Source organism: Myxocyprinus asiaticus, chromosome 22 (assembly GCF_019703515.2).
Source record: "Myxocyprinus asiaticus isolate MX2 ecotype Aquarium Trade chromosome 22, UBuf_Myxa_2, whole genome shotgun sequence".
In the NCBI taxonomy this organism is placed as follows: Eukaryota; Metazoa; Chordata; class Actinopteri; order Cypriniformes; family Catostomidae; genus Myxocyprinus; species Myxocyprinus asiaticus.
In genome coordinates, this window is record NC_059365.1 from 10,406,339 (window position 1) to 10,433,626 (window position 27,288).

A 27,288-nucleotide genomic window follows, 5' to 3' on the forward strand; every position below is an offset into this window, starting at 1 on the left:
CTACCCTCTTGATGGAAGTGAGCGCAGTCAGGAGGGCAGTCTTCAAGGACAGTACCTTAAGCTCGGCTGACTGCAAAGGCTCAAAGGGGGGTCTCTGTAGACCCTGAAGAACTACAGAGAGGTCCCATGAGGGAACGAGGTGTGGTCTGGAGGGATTCAGCCTCCTGGCACCTCTTAGGAACCTGATGATCAGGTCGTGCTTCCCTAAGGGGACAGCTTCCCTTCCAACTTCTCCTGCAGGAAGGAAAGCACTGATCTGACTGCGCATCTCTGGGGGTCTTCCCATCGGGAAGAATACCACTTAGCGAACAGACGCCACTTAAAGGCATACAGGCGCCTCATAGAGGGGGCCCTAGACTGAGTGATCCTGTCTACCACCGGTGGTGCCAGTGCATCTATGCCGAGGGGGGCCTCGGTCAGGGCGTACCAGAGCGGGCAGTGGGAGGATTCTTGGGAGGCGAACAGGTCCACTTGTGCCCGTCCGAATCGACTCCAAATCAGCTGGACCACCTGAGGGTGGAGTCTCCACTCTCCCCTGAGGGTAACCTGCCATGACAGCGCGTCCGCTGTAGTATTGAGGTTGCCTGGGATGTGAGTGGCTCGCAGTGACATGAAGTGCTGCTGACTCCAGAGGAGGAGACGGCGGGCGGGTTGTGACATACAACGAGAGCGCAAACCGCCTTGGCGGTTGACATATGCTACCATTGCCGTGTTGTCTGTCCGAACTAACACGTGCTTGCCCTGGATCAACGGCCGAAACCTCCGCAGGGGGGGCAGAATTGCTAACAACTCGAGGCAGTTGATGTGCCAATGCAGTCGCGGGCCCATCCACAGGCCATGCCCATCTCGGGACTCGAGTCTGAAGCCAGTGCTGAAGCAGTCTCATATGCATCAACCCGAGCGGGGTGGCTACCGCTGAGGATGCCATATGCCCCAGGACCCTCTGAAAAAGTTTCAGTGGAACCACTGTTTTCTTTTTGAATGCCTTCAAACAGGTCAGCACCGACTAGGCAAGCTCGTTCATAAGGCGCGCTGTCAAAGAAACTGAGTCCAGCTCCAAACCAAGAAAAGAGATGCTCTGAACTGGGAGGAGCTTGCTCATTTCCCAGTTGACCCGAAGCCCTAGTTGGCTGAGGTGTGAGAGCACCAAGTCCCTGTGTGCACACAACATGTCCCAAGAATGAGCTAGGATTAGCCAGTCGTCGAGATAGTTGAGAATGCGAATGCCCACCTCCCTTAATGGGGCAAGGGCTGCCTCTGCGACCTTCATGAAGATGCCAGGAGACAGGGATAGGCTGAAAAGGAGGACTTTGTACTGATACGCCTGACCCTTGAATGCAAACCGCAGGAAGGGTCTGTGTCGAGGAAGGATTGAGACGTGGAAGTACGCGTCCTTCAGGTCTACCGCCGCAATCCAATCTTGATGCCAGACGCTTGCCAGAATGCGTTTTTGCGTCAGCATCTTGAACGGGAGTCTGTGTAAGGCCCGGTTCAGTACTCGCAGGTCCAAGATTGGCTGCAACCCACCGCCTTTTTTCGGTATGATGAAGTAGGGGCTGTAAAATCCCTTCTAGGACAGGTTCTATCGCGCCCTTCCGTAGGAGGGTAGCGATCTCCACGCGCAAGGTAGCAAAGTTTTCATCCCTGACCAGGGTGAAGTGGATACCGCTGAACCTGGGCGGGTGCCTGGCGAACTGAATCACGTAGCTGAGTCGGATGGTCTGGATCAGCCATCGTGATGGATTGGAAAGCGCAAGCCACACATCCAAGTTCCGCACAAGAGGGACCAAGGGGACATTGTCGTCGGACGTACCAGCAGGTGGGGCCTCGCGGCGGGGTGGAGCTTGAGGTGCCACACCATGTCGTGGCCATGCTGAGTCTAGGGACATCGAAACACTTACCTGGCTCCTTGTGACCACCCCCGGAACAGCCTGAGATGGGGGAGGAAGAGGCCTGTCCTTGTAACCCGTGGAGACTGCCATAACGGGGGCGGCAGTGTGCCACAGCTGGGTGCTCAGGGGCGGGAAGACCACCGCTGGAGCGCCAATCCTGCAAGGAAAAACCCGTGGATGGTAGTCGTGATGACGACCGTGCACACCAGGTATGTGACCCAGGGAGGATGGAAACCGCTCTTTTGCTGAACTGTTGGGTACTGCAGCCACTTGGGCATGTGGCAAAATCAAACAAAAAGGCAACAAAATATTTTCCACCCGGCCCTCCACCGGGGGATGGAGTGGTCTTCTTACCAGCTCCAGGTGAGTGGGTTTCGTCGTCCCTGGGTCACCCATCTCAGGGGCGCTTTGACGACCTCCGTGGGTTCTTAGTGGCTGACTGTGAGACGGGTGGCATCTGCTTCCTGCGATGGGCTCCACACGGGGCCGGGCCGAAGGGGTGGGCTGCGGTGGAGCTGGTGCAGTCACTGCAGGGGGACGCCCTTGGCAACGAGCAGACAGGGTGCAGGATCTTGAGCCACACCGGGGCAGAATGTGCCGGATAGCCTCCATCTGCTGCTTCACCGCCGAGAACTGCTGGGCAAAGTCCTCGATGGTGTCGTCAAATAGGCCAGCCTGGGAAATGGGGGCAGCAAGAAACCGTGTCTTGTCAGCCTCACCCATCTCGACCAGGTCGAGCCAAAGGTGGCGCTCCTGGACCAATATTGTGGCCATCGTCTGCCTGTGAGACCGCGCCGTGACCTTTGTCGCACGGAGAGCGAGGTCAGTCGCCGTGCGCAGTTCCTGCATCAAATCTGGGGTGGAACTACCCTCGTGCTGTTCTTTCAATGCCTTGGCTTGGTGGACCTGCAGAAGAGCCATGGCGTGCAGGGCAGAGGCGGCTTGTCCAGCAGCGCTGTAGGCTTTAGCCATCAGGGATGACGTGAACCTACATGGCTTGAACGGGAGCTTAGAGCGTCCACGCCAGGTGGCGGCGCTCTGCAGGTATAGGTGCGCCGAGAGCGCCTTACCCACCGGGGGAATCGCCGTATAGCCCCTGGCCGTCCCTCAATCGAGGGTAGTGAGGGCAGGGGAACTGTGGAATCGGGGCTGGGCAGTTAAAGGTGCCTCCTACGATTTCGTCAGCTCTTCATGCACTTCCGGGAAGAAAGGCACTGGAGCGGGGCGTGGCTGCTTTGAGTGGCACCACGAGCTCAGGAACCAATCATCGAGCCGCGAGGGTTCAGGGGAGAGCGGAGGGTTCCACTCTAACCCGACGCTTTCGGCCTCCCGGGAAAGTATGTCCGTCATTTCTGCAACAGCCTGTGACTGGGCAATCGTCCCCGAGGGGGGGAGCCCAGCTGAGGCTTCTGCATCCTACTGGACAAGCCCGCTCTCCGATGCTGCGCTCGAGAGCTCATCATCTTCGCGGGCTCCGAACAAGAGGCCAGACTCACCGTGAGACGAGCCAGCGGACTCATCCGGAAGCCCGACTGGAGCAGACGAGTGTGCTGGGGAATGGGAGGTCCGTGGGGGGGATACCCGGCGGAGGCGATCCCATTGGGATCCCCAAATCGCCCCCAGTGCTAGCCTCATACCCGTAGGTAGAAGGACCGAGGCGGTCCGTGACCGCAACGTTGCCATGGTCATGTTCTCGCAGTGAGAACATGACCCATCCACAAACACTGCCTCCGTGTGGGTCGCGCCCAGACACGAAAGACAGTGATCATGACCATCCGAAGTTGAGAGATAACAACCGCAACCAGGAATAACACACAATCGGAAAGGCATCTTTAAAAAGACACGTCTTTAAAAAGACGTTCCGTGTGTGCCGCTCTTTTAGAGAAATATACTCTTTTAGAGGAAAAGAGTACTTGCTTTCTTACGAAAGCAAGCCGCGACCGCAACGTTGCCATGGTCATGTTCTTGCAGTGAGAACATGAACCATCCACAAACGCTGCCTCCGTGTGGGTCGCGCCCAGACACGAAAGACAGCGATCATGACCATCCGAAGTTGAGAGATAACGACCGCAACCAGGAATAACATACAATCGGAAAGGCATCTCTAAAAAGACGCGTCTTTAAAAAGACATTCTGTGCGTGCCGCTCTTTTAGAGAAATATACTCTTTTAGAGGAAAAAGCTCTTTTTTTTTCTGCCGAAGCGCCCAGGGGCATTCTCTGCAGTGCACCAGTGCAGAGGAGGGAGAAACCGCTGAAATGCTTCGTCAGATCCAGCAGAGGTGAATGAACAGTAGAAATTTAGCTCAGTGAGCATGACCGTTCGGCTCCGAAGAGAAAATCTGAATGAGTGGTTGCATACCAGCTCCTTTTATACCCATATGTCCGGGGGAGTGGCATGCAAATACCACTCGCCAATTTTCATTGGCCTTTTATCAAAGACCAGAGGTGTCTCGGGCTCCCAAGAGTGACCCCTAATGTCACTACATCGGCACAACATCAAGTGAGTGACAGATAGGGAACTATTAATTTAAAGTTGTTATAAATTGTTTTCTTTTTCTTTGATCATGTCTTATCTCACTTAAAACCAGGATTGCCACTGGCAAGCAACTTATAGTTCAGAATCACCAGGCAGCATCTCTAGAAATGAGAGTCAGAGTAAAAAAACTTATAATGTTTCTGCTGAAGTTGATGCCTGATACCTAAAACTACATTAGTGCCCAAAATGTTGCCCTGTGTGGAACACCTTTATATAACAGATGGATAGCTTTACTTTGTAATACAAACCCTGCAGGAGGAAAAATACTTTATACTTTATATTAGTCATGGCCAGTGTGGACAGTTTGTATTGAAATGCTGTAAGCGTTCACATAACAGCACATGGTCCTTTGGCAGATAGGACATTATTGATGAGGCATTGAGCAGATGTGTACTTTTGAGTATACAATTTGCATGTCTCAGTGGTTTTGATGCAAACAGTGACGTATCTGATGATTGTAATTCCACTTGGTGGTTGCAAAGATTCAAACATCAGGGTAACATTTGTGGGAGGAATTTATGGGGTAAGTCAATGAAGCAAGGAATGATATCAGTGCTTTTCGAGGTGCAACAAAATTGCAAGATAGAAAGAGAAATACAATGATAGCATAGGCAGTTGTATGATAACTACATAACTCAAGTACGTGTTTTTGACCAATAAATAAACACTGCCCAATTATGATAGAAGTGGTACTTGCCAAGGTTTTTCAAAACCTTTAACCCTGAGAATTAAATTTCAGTGTGTAACTCATCCTGCAACTTGTCTGTGCTACAGACATGAATAATAAATAAATTGTTGTGGCTTGTTGAAGAGACTTTTTTTTTTTTTTTTTTTTACTTTTCTAAGCAATCATACTTTTTATTTTCATCTGGCGGATGATAAAAATCCCACAGATTTACCTCCAGAAACCGAATAGCAACATGCTACTGCATTGGCAGCCACTCTGAATAGCCTAGCAACTGTATAGCAACATGCTAACAACCATTCAGAACACATTAGCAACTGCTTACAGTAACAACGCTCTTGTAACCACACAGAATACCCTAGCAATCGCATAAAACATCCTAGCCACCGCATAGCAACACTCTTAAAACCAGCCAGAATAACGTAGCATATAGCAATACCCTGGCAACCTGGAATTAAGTTACCTGTTCTTAATTAGTGTGCTCACTGGTAATATTTCCTTGAAAAACAATCACTGAATGAAATAATCACAAAATATAACCATATTTATAACCATATTAAAATTTTAATCGAATAAATTACAAGGTATGCCGATTAATTAATCACAGTTAGTCGCATATATAAATATTTGCTAAAGATATTCAGTATATAATGATTTTTTTTCCCTCCCCATTTTGGAATGCCCAATTCCCAATGTGCTCTAAGTCCTCGTGGTGGCATAGTGACCTCAATCTGGGTGGCGGAGGACGAATCTCATCCGCTTTTCATCACGTGGCTTGTTGAGCGCGTTACCGTGGAGATGTAGCGCGTGTGGAGGCTTCATGCTATTCTCTGCAGCTTCCACGCACAACTCACCATGCGCCCCACCGAGAGCAAGAACCACACATTATGGCGACTACGAGGAGGTTACCCCATGTGACTCTACCCTCCCTAGCAACTGGGCCAATTTAGTTGCTTAGGAGTCCTGGCTGGAGTCACTCAGCATGCCCTGGATTCGAACTCGCGACTGCAGGGTTGGTAGTCAGCGTCTTTACTTGCTGAGCTACCCAGGCCCCCTCAATATATAATGATTAAATAACTATAAATAATTATATTTAGATAATTATAGATAATATATATATATTATAAAAAATTATAATACAGAAAATTTAAATGCATTACATTATTTTGGCACACAAATGAAGCATTAAAAAAGACAACACAAAAAGTGGCTTTAGAATGCAATATATTGTTTATTTCCATATTATTAAACATAAGCCAGTCATTGGCCTGCAGTTCACAACAATCCATTTTGCAATTGAATTCATCAATGAATCCAAGATTTATTATAAGGGCTTGTCTAAGGATGCATCATGTACACCAGCGTCAGATGCTTTTCGGTTGCGTCGCATCATAAACATACAGTTTTTAGGTCACTGTGTCAAGTTAACGAAGTTTAAAACTTAAAAAAACAAATCTTGAGATCCCTGCATTCGGATATGTGCTCCATCAAGCTGTTTGTATGCAAGAATGTGTTCTCATCTTGTGTTGTCTGCTCTCGGTAAGTGTGGTTTGTTCTCTGTATAAGCTGTGTGTTGCCTATACAGCGAGTTCTGCGTACTGCCCCCTGAAGAAAACAGGTTGTGCTCCAAGCTTGAATTGCTCATATGGCAGGAATATTCCTTATTAAGGTCCGGGGCATGAATTAATTGCGTTCATTTTTTTAAAGTGTTATTTTTTATATAATTAATCGCACTGAATTAGTGTGTTAAATCGAGAGCCCTAATCATTTATAATTCTGCTATTATACAGAAGAGGATGAGATGTCTGATTTAAAAGGTGCAAGCATCTCATTTCATTTGTGAAGAGGTGAAAAGATTTAGTGAAGTGCAAAGCTTCATGTCTCAACATCATCAATTCTCTCAATTCTGTCTCTTTCTTTCCATCTATCTCTCTCTGTTTCGCCAGCACATTAAAGTGAAGCCCTAATCACTGTGGGACTTAGCCAATGATGTGCTTATCAAACGGCATAGGAATCTTAAAAGGCCTGAGGGCAAAGATGCAATAAGAAAGTATTTGTAGCTGGATGAAAGGGAGAAAACTACAGAGAAAAAGAAAAGGGAGAGACAGAGAGAGAAAGAAAGAGTAGCATATGGACCTTGCATCAGAAATGGAGGGAGCTCATTAGAATATGAAATTTAACTGGGCACAAGTATGGAGAAACAGGGAATGATAAGAGAATGATCGCACACTCCTTTTCATTCTTTTCTCCCCCCCCCTTAAAAAAGAATAAGTGAACAAACACTCATTTTAACAGGCAAGAGGCCTTGAAGTCTTGGCTTGTGGGAGAATTGGTAAGGGGGCTTTATTGTGAGTCGACATTGGGGAGATGAGTGATGCGTTCTCTTGCTTCCTCTGTCTCCATCTCTGTCTATCTCACTTTCTCCAAAACCGAGTGAGCCCTGCATGTCAGCCAGTCAACTCTGATACAGGCAAAAGCAGCTATGAAAGCCGGCAAAGGGAAAACATTATCAACACATCCAGTGCACTTGAAAGAGCTCTTTTCTGCTCTAGAGTTGGGTGTGAGGGGTACATTGTCACAAAGGCAGCTTTGAATTCCCCCTCCCCTACGGAGTCTTCAGAGGCTGCTAGCGCTCGGCTAGTGCAGCACTGTGTGGTGCCTGTTGAATATGAAACTCAAACCATTCTGAACTGACCACAGATCTGGGAATTGTGGTTTGTTTTCACAGATGCTTTAAAGCATAACTGCATCTGAGTGTTTTAGCATCAAATTAGCATTTAGTGTAGAAATTAAAAGAGGATTGTTTAGCAAAATAAACATGGCTGTAAAACATGGCTCTTCATTTGCATGAAAAGTAACTAAAGGTTGTGTTACTACTAACTTATTCGAGCCTGATTTAATGAAAATTGTGATGGTCGCGAAATTTAGCGAAATTATTTTACATGGCTCCTTACATGTAACGTGGCATTTCTGAGGTGAAATGTCCACTGAGTGGTGCTAAAAACAAGTTAAATTTTCCCCCAAATAGACACTAGTTTTACAGCTAATGCTCTATGGAGTTTTAAATCATCAAAACCTACCTCCCTAACCTAAACCTTAAACCTAAATGATAGTGTCATAAAAAATAGATAAAGTATTTTGATGTCATAAGATATGAAGTGAAAAATAGAAAAGTAAGTGTTTATGAACTGATAATCTACCCTTTTGTGATTTGTGTGAAAGGGAATACAATTAATTGTTGTTGTAGTTCCTCTAGTGTTCATTTCACCAAGAAATTACGTGGTGCAACGAACCACGTAAAAATCATTTCGCCAAAAATGTAGGTATACTAACGTGATTCAATGAGACCAGGTTGACTTTGTCAGTAGCATGACAGTTAAGGCCGAAACATACTCTACACAAGTACGTGAACACAGTTGAGATCGCTTGGCCACCGCATTGCCAACACGTGGTCCAGTTGAACAGGCTTAATGTGCATTCTTGAGTTACCGTGGCAACGGTACCGGTAACAAACCTCAGTACTCAAGGGAGCGATAGAGTTACCTTCAAGATGCGTCTGCATTCACATAGATCATGTACATTATGTATCGGCCCTTGTTCAGTTATTGTCAGAGTAGCTTCTCCAGTAAGAAACTACAAAATGCTAAATTTCTGTATTTTTTTTGGTCACATTTTATTGTGCCCACCGCTTTTATAGGCAATATTTAAACACGCTCTCCGAAATTGTACTCTTTCTTTCCAATGTAGCACTGAGAAGGCTGACACATTTAAGTAAATTGGTTTATTTGGATGATTCATGTAAATAAACAATTTACAATAAAATTTTTTTAAAAATGATTCACCGATTCATTTGTCATTGTGTTTTACTGTAAATTGATTGTACTTTTTTTTGTAGCTAAATATTTAGTTAAATCTGCTTTTCATCACTATGTTTTCGACTGTTATATAAATGTGTGTTTTTTAGTTTAACCAGTTCTCAGTTTAAAGCAGTGCTGTCAGTCGACTGAAATATTTAATCACAAATAATCATAGTTTAATCATAGTTAATCACGATTAATTACATGATTTTTCTTAGATAATCACTATTAATTGCATGATTTTTTCATAATTAATCACGATTAATCACATACTTTTTCAAAGTTCATTGCAATTAATCACAGATTTCGAAAGTGCTTAAATTTGATTCTCTATATTTTTCTTTTCATGTCAAAATGAATTTAGTTCCTTCTTAGGAAAGAAATAAAACAACATGTAACAATCATTTGTAGTAACATTTTCTGAACATAGCCTTCCACAGTATGAAGATAGAAATGCACTAAAATTGCATCAATTCAACATTAAAGTTTCCCAAAGTCTAACTGGGAGATTGACTAATTTAAAGAACTTGTCCCATAGTACTTAATACTTAGATAGTAATACACAATACTTAGAATTAAACATTATCAATTTGATAAATATACATTTATAAATATATTGACTCCTTAAACACCTTCAGTGTTGTTAGCTACTTTTTGTAAGTAAGTTGTAGTGTAGCTAATAATTTTTTTTAAGGGCAGCTTGACTGTAGACTAAATATTGTAATTATGAGTGCCTTGTAGCTTGGCAAGCTGTCGTTTCAAAGCTCTGTCGTTGTTTCGCTATATTTTTGCATAGCAACATCACTTTATTTGCTTTGTAAATGTTCATTTATTTTTGTTTATACTCATATCACCTTAGATGAGGGTCACAGGTTTCACATGAATCCCCCTGGGAGAGTGTGTACGAATGGCCATATGAGTGACCCTGTCAAATAATAGGTGTGTATGAACAAGGGAGCAGGGCTTCCGTCATTGCGGTTCATTCACATCAGACAATGCATCTCGCCAAAGGCATCTGTAGAGTCAATTTGGGACTGTGGGACCAATTACCCTAATTACTTTCCTTTGTGTTGCTCTTTCCCTTCAACTCGCTCTATCTCACGATTGTTATACCTCTGCATTCGAATCTAGTGCTGTTTTGTGGCTTCATCTTTTGGTCTGATATTGCCTCATAGTTTGGGAAAGTCCCTGTGCAAAAACACAAGCCAATTTTCCTTCCCAGGGCTGCTGACATACTCTTAAGGTCTGAAATATTAATTTATTGAGCAGTGTTCCAGTTTGATTGATTATCAACTGATTCAGGAAAAATCATCTCTTTTCTTTCTCAGCTGTTTGCCCATATGGTTTATGATATGTTTATCTGCAGTGGTAGAATGATCAACCTGGTTTTTAGCTTTTAACTGCAATAAATAAGGAAATAAATATACAGACACATCACATTTACGTATACGTTTGCAATTTCTGTCACATTAAATCTGTTCAACTTGTATCTTCCCTGACAAGATAGTTTAACTGAGCTATAATGAGCGCACAAAGTATGGAAGCCAAAACAGTGGGAGAGAAAGCTAGAGAGCACTTTTTCATTTGATCTTTTTGGTGGCACAGAAATTAGTATGAGCAGATTGTTATTTCTCTTTTACAAAGGCACTCATGTAGCAAGGTAAAGCATACAATAGAGCAAAAGTTGCCTTACTCTTAAAAGCAACTTGGATATTGAGACTTTTTTCATCTGCCAAACTCAATAGACACGGAAGCCCATTACAAGGGTGTCTTATTAATGTCGACTGATTTTACACGATTGCTATCTATGTATAATTAAGCCCCAAGCACATCCAGTCACATTCGTACATGCTATCTTTTGATAACATATTCTCATGATGCCCAGGAGCTCTTTTGATAAGTAATAAAGAGACAATCTGATCTGCGGTATCAACTCCATGATTGGCTTCTCAGCTTGCCGAACTTCTCAACAAAAGAATGCATCAGTACATATATATATATATATATATATTTGATGTCAAGTTGATTTTATTTATTAATTTTGTTCTTTCTTCTTTTTCTTTTCTTGGCTGTAGGTTATTTTGTAGTTTCGTTTGAGATGTTTTTTTTATGGAAGACGTGTTATGATTTATTTCATTGAAAAGTCTGGTCCTTCTAAAAGGAATAAATTCAACTTCTGTAATTTCAATCTTATAACAATTTTATATAAATGTATGCTGTATTGTGTATGAGGAAATGTTTTAATAATTAAAATGTTGTAACCTGAAGTGATGGCTTTTAATCATGCTGAAACTGAATTGAAATTTAAAATTGTTTGCAATATGCAAGGGTTTATGTGTTCAGTCTATAAAGGAGTGTTCATTGACGTGTGAGAATTCACAAACCTGTTGCTAAGCGATGAAAAGGATGACAGAGATTCAATGTATATATTGATATATTTACGTTTTATTTATATTTCTGTTCTTGAAGGATATCTTGTACACCAAATATCCCATTGGCAGTTAAGCGCATTCAATGTGTTTAGAAGCCATAAACAGTCACTTTTTTGAACAAACACAAATACAAAATAAAAATAACGACAAAATAATGGACCGCATGTAAATAACATACAAAAAATCCCATGCCTACTCAGTAGGTAACTACAGCATTCCAACTCCTCAAGATGTAGATATGTACATTTTCGTTACAAAAATATAGTTTAGTTTTCTTTTTCTTTTTTGCTTACATCCCCAAGAAATGCAGTGCCCTCATATCCTTTCCCTTCTTTCCTTGAAATGACTTTCTGAATATAGAAAAAAAGAAATGAGAGAAAATAAAAATCCCTTACACCTTAAGGCTAGATGCAACGCATCCACACGCTGATATCTGTCAAAACATCTGCAAGGCTTCATAAAAGGCACCAAAAGAATTTAAGATTTGTGGTAGATTCTTTTTCTGATGTTTTCCCCCTCCGTTTAACAGATTTTTGTTGTCACATTTAAGAAAGAGAAAGATAGTACCAGTGGATGATATTTACAAAATAAGACAAACTAACAACACTCTTCCACATGCGTCAGAATACTTAAGTGCTTCTAGTCAAACGAAGTCAAGAACTTATCACAGCATTTTCACTACTTAATACAGAATGTATCTTTGAAAATATGGCCCTGCTCAATTCAGAATAATACAATGCAAATATTCAAATAAATTTTCACAACAATGGTACTAAAAAGTTAAAATAAAAAGGAAACATGGCACATGTACAATATACTGTAGCTTATGTATATTATTCAAATATCTTTTGTAACTATACACCTGTCAGGTCAAGCGTCTGAGCCTGAAGCCCACAGGCTTCGATTACACCACTAATGTCCTTTTGTCATTCCACATCGCAAGTACATCTGTGCACACAGTCTGAGGAAAAACATGCCGAAGCCTGTTGCTTTTGTTTGTCATTAGAAAGTCTCACATGCCTCGTTTGAAAGGATAGGATTTGAAGGGAGAGAAGGACACAAAAGTCCCTTTTGTTTTCAAATGTCTTTGCTGACTGTTTTGTAACTGAACCATGTTGGGAGCATGGGCAGAAAAGTGCATCTTGCAGAGGGGACCTAAAAGTCATTTACAATTTCTGTTCTTTTACACCAGGGGAGGGTGGAGGTGATGAAAGTCTCAGCAGATGTCGGCTGTCCGTGGGGAAAGGGCTGACTGCATGTCGGGCAGCGGGGTGGTCACGGGAGAGCTGTAGATGTTGCTGACCACAGAGGACGGGAAGGAGGTGGCCACCTGTGTCTGGAAGGTACTGGTCGCAGAGGGGTAAGTGGTTGCGATGGAAGGAGAGGGGTAGGAATTGTGGACCGGTGAGGAGTAGCAGGAGTTCACAGGGGACGGGAAGGAGGAGACTGGGGATGGGTAGGAGGTGATGGGAGAAGGGTAGCTGGACACGGGCAAGGAAGCTGACATGGAGACGTTGGCAACTGAGCTCTGTACAGTGGTGGCACCTTTGTCTGCTTTCTTGTCCTTCTGCCGCAGGTGGATCTTAGTGTGGCGCTTGCGCTCGTCACTGCGGGCAAACTTTCGGCCGCAGATTTCACAGGCAAAGGGCTTCTCACCCGTGTGTGTGCGGATATGGGTTGTCAGGTGGTCACTGCGGCTAAAGTTACGCATGCAGATGCGACACTGGAATGGCTTCTGGCCCGTGTGGATGCGGATGTGACGTGTCAACTCATCTGAACGTGAGAAGCGACGGTCGCAGGTCTCTACAGGGCATGCATAGGGACGCTCGTGTGGGGGTGTCTTGCTCGGCCGGTTAGGGTACTTGCGCATACGACTGGGCTTGATGAGCTGAGCCGGGTAGCCGCTTTTCAGGTCCTGAGGTCCTACCGCCTGTGTCGCAAAGGCCTTGATGGTGGACAGCGGTGTCAGGGAGGGCTGTTGACCTGCTTGCGTCTGGAAGGGCTTCTGATCGGGTGCCACCAAGTTGATTTCACTTTGCTGCTGGGAAAACAGGTAGTCTGGGATCATTGGCACAGAGAAACTGGTGCTGCAGGCCTTGCCATTAGAATAGGCTGAAGGGGGGTACTGCAGTGAGCTGCCCACCGTGGTTGGGAAGTTAGGCCCAGGCTCAGGGAAGATGTCTGGGCTGGCACTGGAGTAGGTGGGAGCTGCTGAGTAGATGGGGTTGGGCTCACTCATGTGGACGGAGCAGCTCAGGCTGGTGCTGGATGTAGCTGAGGAAGAGGAGTGGGGTACGGAAGACGAAGATGAGGAAGAGGGCACAGTTGCCTGAGAGGTCGAAGACGACTGGATGGAGGTGGGAGGTGGGTTGATGCCCACCAGCCCACTCACTAGGCTGAACAGAGGCTCAGCCCACAGACTGTTGCTGCAGTTGGTGGCAGGTTCGAGGGTGAAACGGCCAGTGTAAGAGATAGGGGGCAGCCGTTGGGTGGGGTAGCTTTGATCTGTCAGAGATTTCTCCATGCCAATATCTGGAAGCGTGTCTGCAGAAGCAACCACAAAAAAAGAGGGAATTAAACACCATAGTACAGCTAGATCACCATACATCATTTTATGCCCATTTCAGTGCACATAAATAATCACAGAGCATGGTGTTTAGTTGGGGGGACTAAACATTGCTGACTTTTGAAACTGTGTTTTCCCACAATCTCAGACAGAGCAGCAGGTGCTGATGGAGCACAGGGGTGCTCCCCCCCTCCTAAACACACACACATTTGCCGATCACCCTTGGAGACAAGAGCCAGCGCAAGCTAAACCATCTGCATGTGGGCTTCTCACAGTTCACTCGCTTTCTTATTACTGTCATCCTGCTCTCTCTTTCTCACTCATACAGTAAGATTATCATTATCATTATTAGAAATGAAACCTGCACTTTAAATGTTTGAAATAAAGCTGTTCTGCAAATATTGACATGTTTAATTCATTTAACTGATTTAACAGTGATGTCTTAGTAAAAGCTCACTTATTCTGAATTGTTGCTTTTTTGTGCATCTGTAAAATTGTTAATGCTTTAAAATAAGTTTGTATATGTTAACATTAGTATATGCATCTTTCTTTTATATTACTTGTATAATTCTAATGTTTCTAAATTTAAATTAGGTCTGCTAAAACATAAATACACATTTATGTACTATTTAAACAACTGCATTTATTTACAACCATGAAATCAGCATGCAGCTTTCTCCCCATGCAATTTAATAAATTTAAACGCTTACCTCCAGTAAGGTGATCAAACTGCTCCCCGGGATCTCCAGAGCCAAAGCCTGTTCCTTCAGGCGCTGTGGCATTGAGAAAGGGGGTCCCTGCAGAGTTCAGCATGATCATCTCCTCCAGCTTAGGGTAGTTATCCAGGGGCGAGTGAGGGAAACTCAGGGGGTCGGAGATCTGCAGAGCAGACAGGAGCATCTCTGTCTTGGCTGCAGCCATCTCTCTGGAGTGTGCTCGGAGAGGAGAGAAGTATGCAAGAGAGATCAGCAGCTTGCCCCTCAGGGAAGACAGACGTGAAGATGTCGCGATGTCCTCACTCTAACAAAACTCTAGATCTTCTTCTTTGCTTTCCCTCTTCTCCTTTTGGTTTGTCCAAAGAGGCAGAAAAAAATCCACTGTGTCTCTCAGATCAAATAACTGAGATTCAGAATATCCCTTTTACTCATTCCCTAACATACACACTTCAAATTTACAATTGTCACTTTTTCACCAAATTAGCTCTTGTTCCAATTCGCTGTTTTGTTTCTGTTATTGTTTTGAGTTCACTTGTCACATTTATTTAATGTGTCAAAATGTATTTGGTTATATTGCGCAAACGTGTTGCCTATCAGCTGTCTGCACTAGCGTTGTATCGCTTGGGCTCTCTAAGCTCTTTCTCAGCTCAGAGGATCCCTACTCCTTTATATATCCTCTTGCCGTGACGTAGATGTCCATATTTGGACTGGAGGAAGCCCATATTTAGGCACTGCAGTGGAGGACACATGACGTTCGCCTAGAGGAAAAGAGCAGATTGGGGAGCTAAAACATTAAGTCTGTGCATTAAATGCAAGGAAGATGCCCGTGCCTCCTCCACAGCGAATCAATGCGTGGTAAGCGCAGTGTCTCCGCGCGAGAAAGAGAGGCGCAAGTTTAGCTTTTCTCCTCCGAAGTCCTCGTAAACATTCAGGTTTCCCGTCTGTGCTGTAGCAGCTCGGTGGCAGGAAGATCCCGCTCCGCCATGCCATATAAGGTCGTGACTACATAAGGCTCGATTCCGGTGGGTTTTCACTTCCATGCCCTTATTTGGAGTTTCCTGGTGTAGAGCTGATCGGCGCTTGGCAGTGAAACGGAGGCTTGGGTGCAATTGAAGTCCAGAGCTCCGCACAATAACTAATGTCAGCACTATGCTGCCTCGCCCGTTCCAAGATTTATGAAGAAAACTTTTCCCTTAATGCTTATCCAACAGTGCACTTTCAATGTACAACTGGAGAGAATTATGGTGACACAGAAAACTATTTTAACATATATACAGGCACGTACACTCCAAATATATACTTATTCTAATTAATAGAAAACATTAATTATGATAGGCGTGCAAAGAAGGGATCAAAGCACGAACTGAGTATATTTCCACGTGCATTAAAAACGCAGTTTTACATACGAGGAACACACGCGAGGGACTTTCTATGCTTTTCACATTCTGTATAAATTCATTAAGTTGACGGTGTTCCATTATTTTAGTCTTTAAACAGCATTTAAATATGATGAAAGTGTCACGAATCTCCATTACTTTATTTTTTTGCTGCTGGCTGCATAAATAGTGTAATATGACACAATGTATACATATTAAATATATCTAATGCTGCCTGAGTGTTAAGTGCCCTGAGGTTAAACTCTTGTTTTTATAGCTATATAACCTTTAATTAAAAAATAGAAATTCCCGGGCTTTTCTGTATTTTATCCCCGTTTATCATTAAGCCCGATTGCTTGATTTGTGACGAGGAAACTTTGCCATTCGGAGCACGCCCGGGCGCGTTGGCACTGATGGATGGCGGCTGCTGCTGACAGAGGAGAGAGGCGATCTGTTTAATTGGGGGATGTCCCTGAGTCGATACACAGAGATCCTCTCTGTCACTCAACTCCCGACACCCATGCAAATAAGCGCTGCAGCATGCTCTCCGGACGCCGGTGGTGTAGCCTACTGATGCTGTGTAAATTGAGGAGAGGAGTAGGGAGTGCGCTGTGGCTTTGGCAGGCAGATCGATATAACTTTGCTGACTCAAGAGTTAGTCAAAGCAGCCGCCATATTAAATCTGAAGCGAACGAAAACGGGGCCTTTGGGGTGAAGGAAGTTCGTTCAAAATGTTGTGCTGTTTTGTACCTGGACGTCGACGAAATATTACAAATATATCTTTGTAGAAATTTGAAATGTACAAACAATAGACTTTAAAGATGAATTATGTAATTTCTGCACAACGGAATTGCAAAAATAAACTTCAAACTTCAAAACAACTCTCTGAATACACCCCCGTCTGCCATTGGTCAAACAAAAAGATAGTCCCGCCTCTAACTCACGCCATTGGTTGAGTAACGCTGTTGGGGCGGGTCTAAGAGGGTTGCTCATAACAAACAGCAATTTTCGTAGCACCACAGAAACAAGGTTTACAGTTTTCGTGAAAATAAACCTATGAATGGCTTACTTATAGTTGTCTTTGCACATTAAGCTGGGATAGGAGAAAGTATTTAACACAGAAAAAGTTACATACTCCCGCTTTCTGGTCTTCATGAGAACGCAAGGCCGTTCTTTGCATTCTTAGCATTGAGAAACAACCATTGTTTCAAACAGCTATCTGAACCCATCATTTCCCTTCATCTGAAGCCATTGGTCGAACAAACAGAGAGTCCACAGAGCACAGAATTTTAACTACTAAAAAGGCCTACACAAGGCCATTAACTTCACCATTAACTTGAATATAATGTATGAATACCAAGGTCTGAATAGGCTAAAGTAACTTTGCTGTAATTGCACAGGTATGCCAAAAAGAGATAGGTAGGCGAATTTCATCCTTTTAATGATCAAAAACTTTATAGGGCTGCAGATGATTAGACAGGGTTGCAGATGGTGACTCATTTATACATTTAAAAAGAGTGGTGGGAGGGTGTTCCCTACCAGTGAAATGCGGGTGGAAGATGGGACATTCGAGACAGCTTGGGCAGCTTGTCTAACCTGATGTGTTATTGTCTTGCTACAGCTATATACAGTACATATGCTTGTGTGGAGGGGTTTTCTCCTTTTCCTTGTTATAAAAGGCCGGTTCTCCTCGCACCTACGCTGAAGCCCACGCCTGTGTCTGTCCTCGCTCGTTCGGTCTATCGCCAGCTGGTTAATATTTCATTAAGATCTGCCAGCTAGCCTGGGTACAGAGTGTGTGTGTGTGTGTGTGTGTGAGAGAGAGAGAGAGCGCTTCACACCCCCACGTTCATTGGCAAATACCAGGCATCTGCTGGAATTAATCACTGGCTCTGGCTGGCAGCTTGATGGAGATGCTCTCTCTCTTTCTCTCCTATTACTTCGCCCACTTCTGCCATCCCCCCAACCTATGCCATCTCCATCATCAATGTAAAGGTGAGCCCCTCGGGGGTGGCCGAGGAGTAGACAGGTTGACTGGCTGATATATGAGTATTCGACAGTCTATTACATGATTTAGGGAAGGGTGGAGCAAAAGAGCAGTGCATGTTATTCTAGTTTCAGGAAAACGATTGTGCATCTGAAAGTTAGAAGACAACACAGGCTGGTGAAAATGGATGTTGTTTTAGTACAGGGGTCTTGAGATGATGGGGGTATCGGCTTAGAGAGAGAAAGAGAGAGAGAGACAGATAAGGAAGTAATGATGTTTCTAGATTTAGATCACAAGATACAAAGATGTGACGCTAAGTAATGACTCTTAAGAATACTTGTCTTCTTTTATTGGATATTGATCAAGAGCAGCATTGAGACTGAGAGAAAGAGTGAAAACTTACAAGATTCCGTAAACTATCAGACAATATATGTACAGTATATACTGGCCATTCTCCGTTGACCTCTCTCATCAACAAGGCATTTCCGTCCACAGAACTGCCCCTCACTGGATGTTTTTTTTTTTTTTTTTGGCACCATTCTTAGTAAATTCTAGAAACTGTTGTGTGTGAAAATCCCAGGAGATCAGCAGTTACAGAAATACTTAAACCAGCCCGTCTAGCATCCATGCGATTATCTAATCAGCCAATCGTGTGGCAGCAGTGCAGTGCATAAAATCATGCAGATATGGAAAAAATGTGATCTCAGTGATTTGGACCGTGGCATGATTGTTGGTGCCACATAGGATGGTTTGAGTATTTCTGGAATTTTCATGCACAACAGTCTCTAGAATTTACTCCGAATATATTTTATATGTATATATATATATATATATATATATATATATATATATATATATATATATATATATATATATATATATATATAAAATCTGTATTGTTGTAAATAAGACTGTAAATCTTTTGTTTTTATCTTCCATTAATGTAGCTTCTTGCTCCAAATGCTTAGAAGCTTTTGCAGTAAACACTTTTGCAAGAAAGAGATAATGTATTGAAATTTCTGGCTGAAGACTCGATAACCTTTTACAAGGGTTTACTCAATCTGGTTTCTGTCAGTTTAGGCCTCTCAACCCAGCAGCGTAAATCTTTTTACAAATCAATTTACAAGACTTCAGTTAAAGAGCAGTTAGTGAAACATGATTTTAAACCAAGAAAAATGTGGCAATAAGCTGATTAAGCCAACATGTAGTCAAAATTGACCCTATTTACTTTTTAAATAGGCTACATGTTCTTTGTCTTATTATGTGCGATCCATCAGTGCACATTATTAAAAAAAAATTGTTTGTTTTTGTAATTTTAATTTTGTAATTTTAATATTTTTCAGAACTGACCTCACATTCAACCTCTGGTATGGAGCACTAACTTTTCACAATCCAACCAATTCCTAGTGGATAAAATCAAGCCTGGAAGTAAAATGGGCTGTGAGTGTTGTTTCATGTTGACTTTAATCTACAAAAAAAAAAAAAAAAAAAAAAAAAAAAAAAAAAAAGGTTTTACCTTAAACAAAATAGTTTTAATGTATATAGTATTTTTATTTAGTAATAAAAAAAAAGCATTAGGCCTTTCAAAGAATGTAGTAGACATTTAAACCTGCAAATGAAACTTCACACCTCCAAGACTGCCACATAATAACAAATAGCTTATCCAGTCACGTTTTTGTAATTTATTTTGCTTGAAAAAAGTGGACCAAATTGGTGCCTCAATATAAAACATATTTATTTAGTGTGGTTAATAAAAAACACATGATATCTTTATTAGACACATACATTTGTATAGCCCCACCTAACCTGAGGATATTCATTATATACTAAATCAACCACTAATCACAGTGTATTTGTCGTGACTGTATAGGCCCTAAAGTGAGACTTACAGTATGTCCTGACATCTGATGCACACGTACATGTCATTAATATGACTAATGCCATGAAGCTACTGCACTCTTGATTTTTAGGCAGCTGAAGGTTACGGGCGACAGGGAAACAATTACCAGTGCCCACGAGGCTGTGAGAGAAAGTGACCTTTGAGACCTGCCCCCAACTGAGTCATTGCCTGCTTTTGTGCTCTGTTTGATGTGAACAACAAAAGGAGGTTCAGCTATGTGTCAGAGGACCAATACCTGAAGCATATCTGTTACATTTAAGGGGACTTCCTGAAAATAACTGCAGATTTAGTTTGCTTTAGTTAATTTTTGAAAAGATGGCAACACATTTCAATAAGATTGTAATTGTTAACAGTAGTAAACATAATTAGTGAACATGAACTAACAATTAACAATAATTTACAGCATTTATTCATCTTGGTTGATGTTAATTCAAACAAATGCTAATAGATTTTTTAAATATATATATATATATATATATATATATATATATATATATATATATATATATATATATATATATATATATTTAATTAATAACACACTGCATTATGAACTAACATGAACTAACTAACCAGCAATAGTATATTTACAATTTAATATTAACCAAAATGAATGAATAAATGCTAATACATTAACTAATTTAAACAAGTAGAACTTTGTTGTAAAGTGTTACCATTCTAATTTATCAAAATACTATTGTTCATTGTACAGTGTGTTCATGTTAGTTCATAATGCATTAACTAATGTTAACATATACAACTTTTAATGTCAAACATTTTTATGTAAAAATGTTTTACTTTTATGAGTATGTTTTATGATGGGTACTTTTCACTCTTCAGTAAATTTCCGATGAAAAAAGTGTACTTTTACTTCATTACAATGCGTTCCTGTCAGTACATTACTGGTTTTAATTTACAGTAATAAGTGTTAATAAATGCATCATTAACTGTGATTTTTCAGTGGGACTCTTATGACAGCGGAACTTCACAGCTGCACGCTGTCACTCGAGTCGCGTTCAACACTACAGCAGCAAGTGCACAAAACAAACATTTCACATTACACTTCACTCCACACAAAGCCTTCATTTTACACCAAGACAAGGATATACAGTATTTCAAAATTAAAATTGCAGATCCAATTTAAGAAAACTCAGTGAGGTAAGTTTTAGAGATTGTGATAATGTGGGCTTGTCTGTGTCATGATGATACTCATTCATTTTCAGCGTGAATCTGTAACTGTGGGCTCTTATGACCTCAGTTTCTAAGTTTGCATGTTTATATCAGTGCTGCAACATATCAGTACCTACTGTATAAATCCTTGTAAACATCTGTGTTAAGTGCAAATGTTTTACCCTGCCAATCACGATTGTGAGCATTTCTGCATGTGCAAGGTTGGCGCATGCACAGTGTTTGACAGATGCGGGCGGCTTTGTCTTATGGACAACATGCTTCCAAACACAGAGATAAGGTGCAATTTACCCTTAGTGTACAGATCTAATTATCTAAATTCTTTCGACACTGAAATTGCTGGAACTACACTGAACTAAATTCACGCAGGATGTAAAAAGCTGTGAAATAACGGCAGACGGCATGAATAAAGCATGATCTTGCTTCAGTGTATAATTAAACATTGTGTATAATTTGGGACTGTGTGACATTGTTCAAGTTTTTCACCATAATAATTACTAGAAAAAGGTTTCCAAACTTCTCTTCTAACTGACAGATTCGTCTAAATCTGAGAAGCGTCCTTAAAGTGATAGTTCAGCCTTAAATTAATATTCTGTTATCATTTCCACATCCGCATGTTCTTCCAACCCTGTGAAACTTTCTGTATTATGTGGAACCCAAAAGACGTTAGACAGAATGTTAGGGAGTGACAGTCTCAGTCACCATTCTCTTTTAAAATATGGAGGTGAAAAAACATGCATTGAAAGTAAATGATGATTAAGGCTAGCATTCTGTCTAAAATCTCATAGGAATAATTTTCGCAAAATTGAAAATTCTCAGACTTCCAAGATGTGTTATTTTCTTTCTTCTGCTGCTGAACACAAATATATTTAGAAGAATATCTCAGCTCCTTTGGTTCAAAAAACAAAACAAAAAAACTCATAGAATGCAAGTGAATGGGTACCAAAACTTTGAAGCTCAGAAAGCACATAAAGGTAGCATTAAAGTAATTCAGCTGACACTGGTTCAATCGGTATTCAGAAGGGATATACAGTGAGTGTGGGTGAGAAATAGATCAATATTTAAGACCTTTTTACCAATAAATCTCTTTCAAATATATCTTGTGTTTTTGGTGATTCAGTTCTTTGTGCATATCACCACCTACTGGGCATGGAGGAGAATTAATAGTAAAGAAGGACTTTATATATTATAAAGTTATAGATATTTATCTGTTTCTCACCCACACCTATCATTTTGCTTCTGAAAATCACCGGAGTCGTATGTATTTCTGTTATGCTGCCTCTATGTGCTTTTTGGAGCTTCAAAGTTCTGGTAACCATTCACTTGCATTGTATGGACCTACAGAGCTGAGATATTTTTCTAAAAATCTTCATTTGTGTTCTGCAGAAGAAAGAAAGTCATACACATCTGGGATGGCATGAGAGTGAGAAAATGAGAGCATTTGAAATTTTGGTGAACTTTCCCTTTCATTTGATGCATGGAAGAAAGAAGTCATATGAGGTTGGAACAACATGGTGCTGAATGATAACAAATTCCATTATTAACAATAATATTAATAATAGTATTATTATTGTTATTATTATTATTAATCATTTTGTAATGCATGTTAAATGTGTATCATGTACTGGAATATAGGAGAGTAAACATCCATTATGTTATATGATAAAATAACTAGTTACTACTTGAGTATTATTTTTAGTGGATCATTTATTATTCTTACTCGAGTAATTTTTAACATTATTACATTTACTGTAATATTTTGTAAAGTTTTTGGCTACTCTACCCACCTCTGACCAAGGTTTATATAAGCTGTAAAAGAAGTGTTAATCGTTAGTTGATGTTAATGATGTTAACAATATGAAATGTTATGAATACAACCTTATTGAAAAATTTTACAGAAACTGACTGATCTCACTGTGAACTTGGCGACTGTAGATCGAAAGTTTTTCTGTTAAACTCAGCCTGTTCTTACCGAAAATCGAACAAGTGCCCCCAGTGGCAGAAGCTGGAAGTGTTTTTGAAATTATAGGCATGCATGAGCTCCTGTTTCCAGGCTGAAATGTCCACAGAGTGGCACCAAAAGTGAGTTGTACAGTGAGTTGTTTTTGTGTGTGTGTTGGAAATCATGTAATTTAGTGAAAACACAACCCTAAACCTAACTGTCAGTGGAGTAAAATTTGATCTTGCATGGAAAAATGAAACCTCAGAATCACACTAGTCATTACAATGTGCCATCAGTCGTGCCACAGGAAAAGGTAAACACATTTGAACTGATGCATACATGTTTGAAGGAAGATGGCACTTGTCAGTATCTAAGCAGAATGGGGTCGATGTCAGGGTACAGGAACATTCGGTAGCAATATGTCGACCGCCCATGTTATCATGTTCATTGAAAAGAATACAACTGCCTAAAACAACCTAGTCTCATAGAATGAACGTTACTATAACAAAACTTTTGCAAACTGAGTTTTACATGCCACATTCTATGTTTTGTTGTAGTTTCCTGGTAGAATTAACACTAGAGGGTGGCGCTACAACAACTGTGCATTTTATTAACTTTAACAAATCACACGTACAACTGCTGATTATGACTTTATAAACTCTTATTTTTCGCACTGTATTATTACTCACACACTGCTATGTTCTGATATCTAAACATTTTTACTCTAACACATTGTGGCATGGGGGGCGTGGTCATGTGTCGGTTTGCGGGAGAGGGAGAGCGGTAAGGCTCATCACCTGGGTCGAAATTATCTCTAACATCTGTCTCTCATTATAGTGATGGTGGAGGGAGACCTGAAAAGGCACGCCAGAGCGTCAGAGAGGGGAGAGAGTGACCAAGAGAGCACGACAGCCTCGAACGGAGAGAGTGCTTATTATTTAGCGAGTGTTTATTATTTAGAGTGCTTTCATTTATTTACCATTTCTTTGTTATCAATGGTTACCGTTGATTATATGCTTGAAGAGAGAAGAATAAAAGGACTGACCTTGAACCTGCTTTGTTGTCTCCTGACTCCTCCATTGCCCCCAAACTAAGATATTTTACACACATCTTTTCAAAAACAATACATTTTAATGCTTGTTTTACAGACCCAGCTACATCTACACACTTAGCTCACCTGATAGAGTATTGTCGTAGTTGAAAGTGTCATAGAAGTGTCACGAAATTACATGGTTTCTTTAGAAAATGTGCTTTTCATGTCACATTTGCTTTAAGGACACTATTGGTTAGGTTTAGGTTAAAGTTTCAGGTTAGGGAGGTACGTTTTACTCATTATCGCCTTAAAAACCTTGTCTGATTACAACACCATTTCACTGGCTTTTGGCGCCCCTCGTTGGACATTTCACTGGGAAACTGCAGCAAAATGTGTAATGAAGCATGTAACTTCGTTTATCAAAAATGGTGCCACGGTCACATAATTTCATGATATCAGGCTGGCCTAAAACCTTTAAAGTCTAAAGGCTTGTTCACACTGCCCCAACAAACACCAGCTCCCAATGGTTGTTTGAAAATGACAGTTGTGTTTTCCTAGATTCTAAGTCCAACAGCCAGTTTTAGTATATTTGAAATGTTGGTATATGTTTCATGTTTCATATCATGTTTCAGAACACAAATGTTCACCAAGAATGGTTAGGCCACATGTACCAAGTATGAGTAAGATATAACCATTTACAATGGAATAAATGTCTAGCTATTTTTAGTAGTAACTGTTCTAGTGGTGCGAAACAACAGAGAAGTGAAACCAATTACTTGCACATGCTCCAACGATAATAATGAGAACTAAACCTCTCTTGCTCCATGAGTTTGGTACAGTTTTTAATGGACCATATCCTTGTTGACTCTTATGCAATACTTTCCGTCTGTGTTTGGCTAATGCTGCGTGTTAACTTGGAGTGCATTGTAGTGGTAAAACCGGCTGGCTAGTTTTTTTGTTGTTGCCTAGATTTTTAGCTGGGTGTGATTCCACATGCATTTCTTTAGACATACAAATCAAGATTTATTTTATGCTAAAATTTTCCTCTGCTCATTTAAACATGAGTTACTGTAAAGCATTTCCCAGTTAGGCTATACAACATTTAGAGATAAAGTATGTTACTCTAATAGTACAAAAACCTGAACATTTGTCAAAAAAGAACTCCTTTATCCTTAGAAGTTTACTTTTCCCTTAAATGCAAGTCTTATATCAACCAACTTGTTGCTGTCTCCCTAATGGACATAAGGCAGGTGAAGCTAGGTTGGAACGCTGGACCACAAGGTCTTGTCGATCCAGGAGTGCCTGCAGGTATCTCAACGGTGTCTGCAACCAGATATCGGGAGCTCTTAAGAATCATACAATAATCATAACCATCGGAACACAGCATGTCATAAAGGATGATGGGCAATAGATAGACGTGAACCCGAAATCTTACCGACAAACAGCACAGCAGTAGTGGCTGAACTTGGACAAAAGAGTGAATAAATCAGCAAGCCCAGTCAGAACAGCTCCATTCTGCATCTCACTGGTCATTGGTGAGGTGGTTCACTATAGTGCAGTGATATAATGTGGCTATATATCAAGGAAAAGTAAAGGTTCACAGTCTTTAATGGGATACAGAAAAGCTTTGTAGGTTGGTTAGTTCATTAAAGAAATAATGTTAACCAGTTAGGCATTGTTTGTGGTGTGGGTAATGCCACCTGCCAATCTTGCCTGTAGTTAACCCATTCATTTAATGCTATTTATCATTAAAATAATACAGGTCACAGTAATAAAAGGAAATAACAACTTATTTGAATGAGAAGGGTTCCCATTGGGATATTTTCATTCACATTACTATACATTACTACATTTTTCATTTGCAGCAGTTTCCTGGTGAAATGAACACTAGAGGCACTACAACAATTACTTTTATTCCCTTTTCACACAAATCATGAGTAAAATGGCAGATTATCAATTCATAAACACTTGCTTTCTTATGACATCAAAAAACTTTTACTATAGCGCATGACTTGTAAGGCGATACATTTGAATGTTTGCATTATACACTCATTGAGCACTTTATTAGCAACACTTTGGTCTTAATAAAGTACCCTACGTTATCTTCTGCTGTTGTAGCCCATCCACCTCAATGTTCGACGTGTTGTGCATTCTGAGATGCTATTCTGCTCACTACAATTGTAAGTTATCTGAGTTAACGTAGACTTTCTGTCAGCTCAAACCAGTCAGACCATTTTCCGTTGACCTCTCTTATCAACAAGGCGTTTCCGTCTGCAGAAATGCCAATCACTGGATGTTTTTTGGTTTTTGGCACCATTCTGAGTAAACTCTAGAGACTGTTGTGTGTGAAAATGCCAGGAGATCAGCAGTTACAGAAATACTCAAACCAGCCCTACTGGCACCAACAATCATGCCACAGTCGAAATCAATGAGATTACATTTTTTTCCCCATTCTAATGGTTGATGTGAACATTAACTGAAGCTTCTGATCCGTATCTGCATGATTTTATGCATTGCACTGCTGCTACACAATTGGCTGATTAGATAATTGCATGAATAAGTAGGTGTGCAGGTGTTCCTAAAAAAGTGCTCAGTGAGTGTATAATCAACTACATTTACAAGCTTGTCAAGTGATCAAGCTTGACAAGCTTTTACAAGCTTTTACAATCTTGGCGTGATCAAATTGCACAATAGCTCAATATAGTTTTGCACTTGTGAAGCAAAGGGACTGGTGCACAAGTTCTGAAGAGCACGCAGGTTGACACGTGAGCTGAAAGTGCCATGGAAGCACTACTTTGGTCAACATTTTCATCCTCTACACAATTGACCCATCCACTTTTTTTGAGTGAAAATCCTGTTTCAATCAGAAATATGTCACATTATAGGAGTAAAATGGGTTGTGAATACTGTTTCAAGTTGATTTTAATGACTAACTAATGCATCCTTTATCTTTTCATGGGCCCAGATTCCAGTATCCTTCATTGTGTATCTATTCACCTTGGTTATTGGCAAACCTGTTCTTATAGCCTCATACATATGCCTTAATTGAAGAATACAGTTAGTATTGATCAAATGGTGAATTGGAGTCCTTGACTGAGAGAAGTCCTTGATTTCATCCTTTGTAGAGATAGTTTGTATGGAATGCTATAGCAAGCATATATCATAACGCAGATTTGT

General features: G+C 41.3%; 1 protein-coding gene across 1 annotated transcript; it reads right to left on the minus strand.

Annotated features, from left to right (window-relative positions):
* Window positions 1-11,396: 11,396 nt before the first annotated feature.
* On the minus strand, window positions 11,397-15,331 carry LOC127413073 (early growth response protein 1). Its single transcript, XM_051649916.1, has 2 exons — window positions 14,680-15,331; window positions 11,397-13,947 (listed from the first exon to the last, which is right to left on the minus strand). Exons 1-2 carry the CDS (start codon window positions 14,888-14,890, stop codon window positions 12,620-12,622), a joined length of 1,539 nt encoding a protein of 512 aa, XP_051505876.1. The 5' UTR covers window positions 14,891-15,331; the 3' UTR covers window positions 11,397-12,619.
* Between the last annotated feature and the right edge of the window lie 11,957 nt (window positions 15,332-27,288).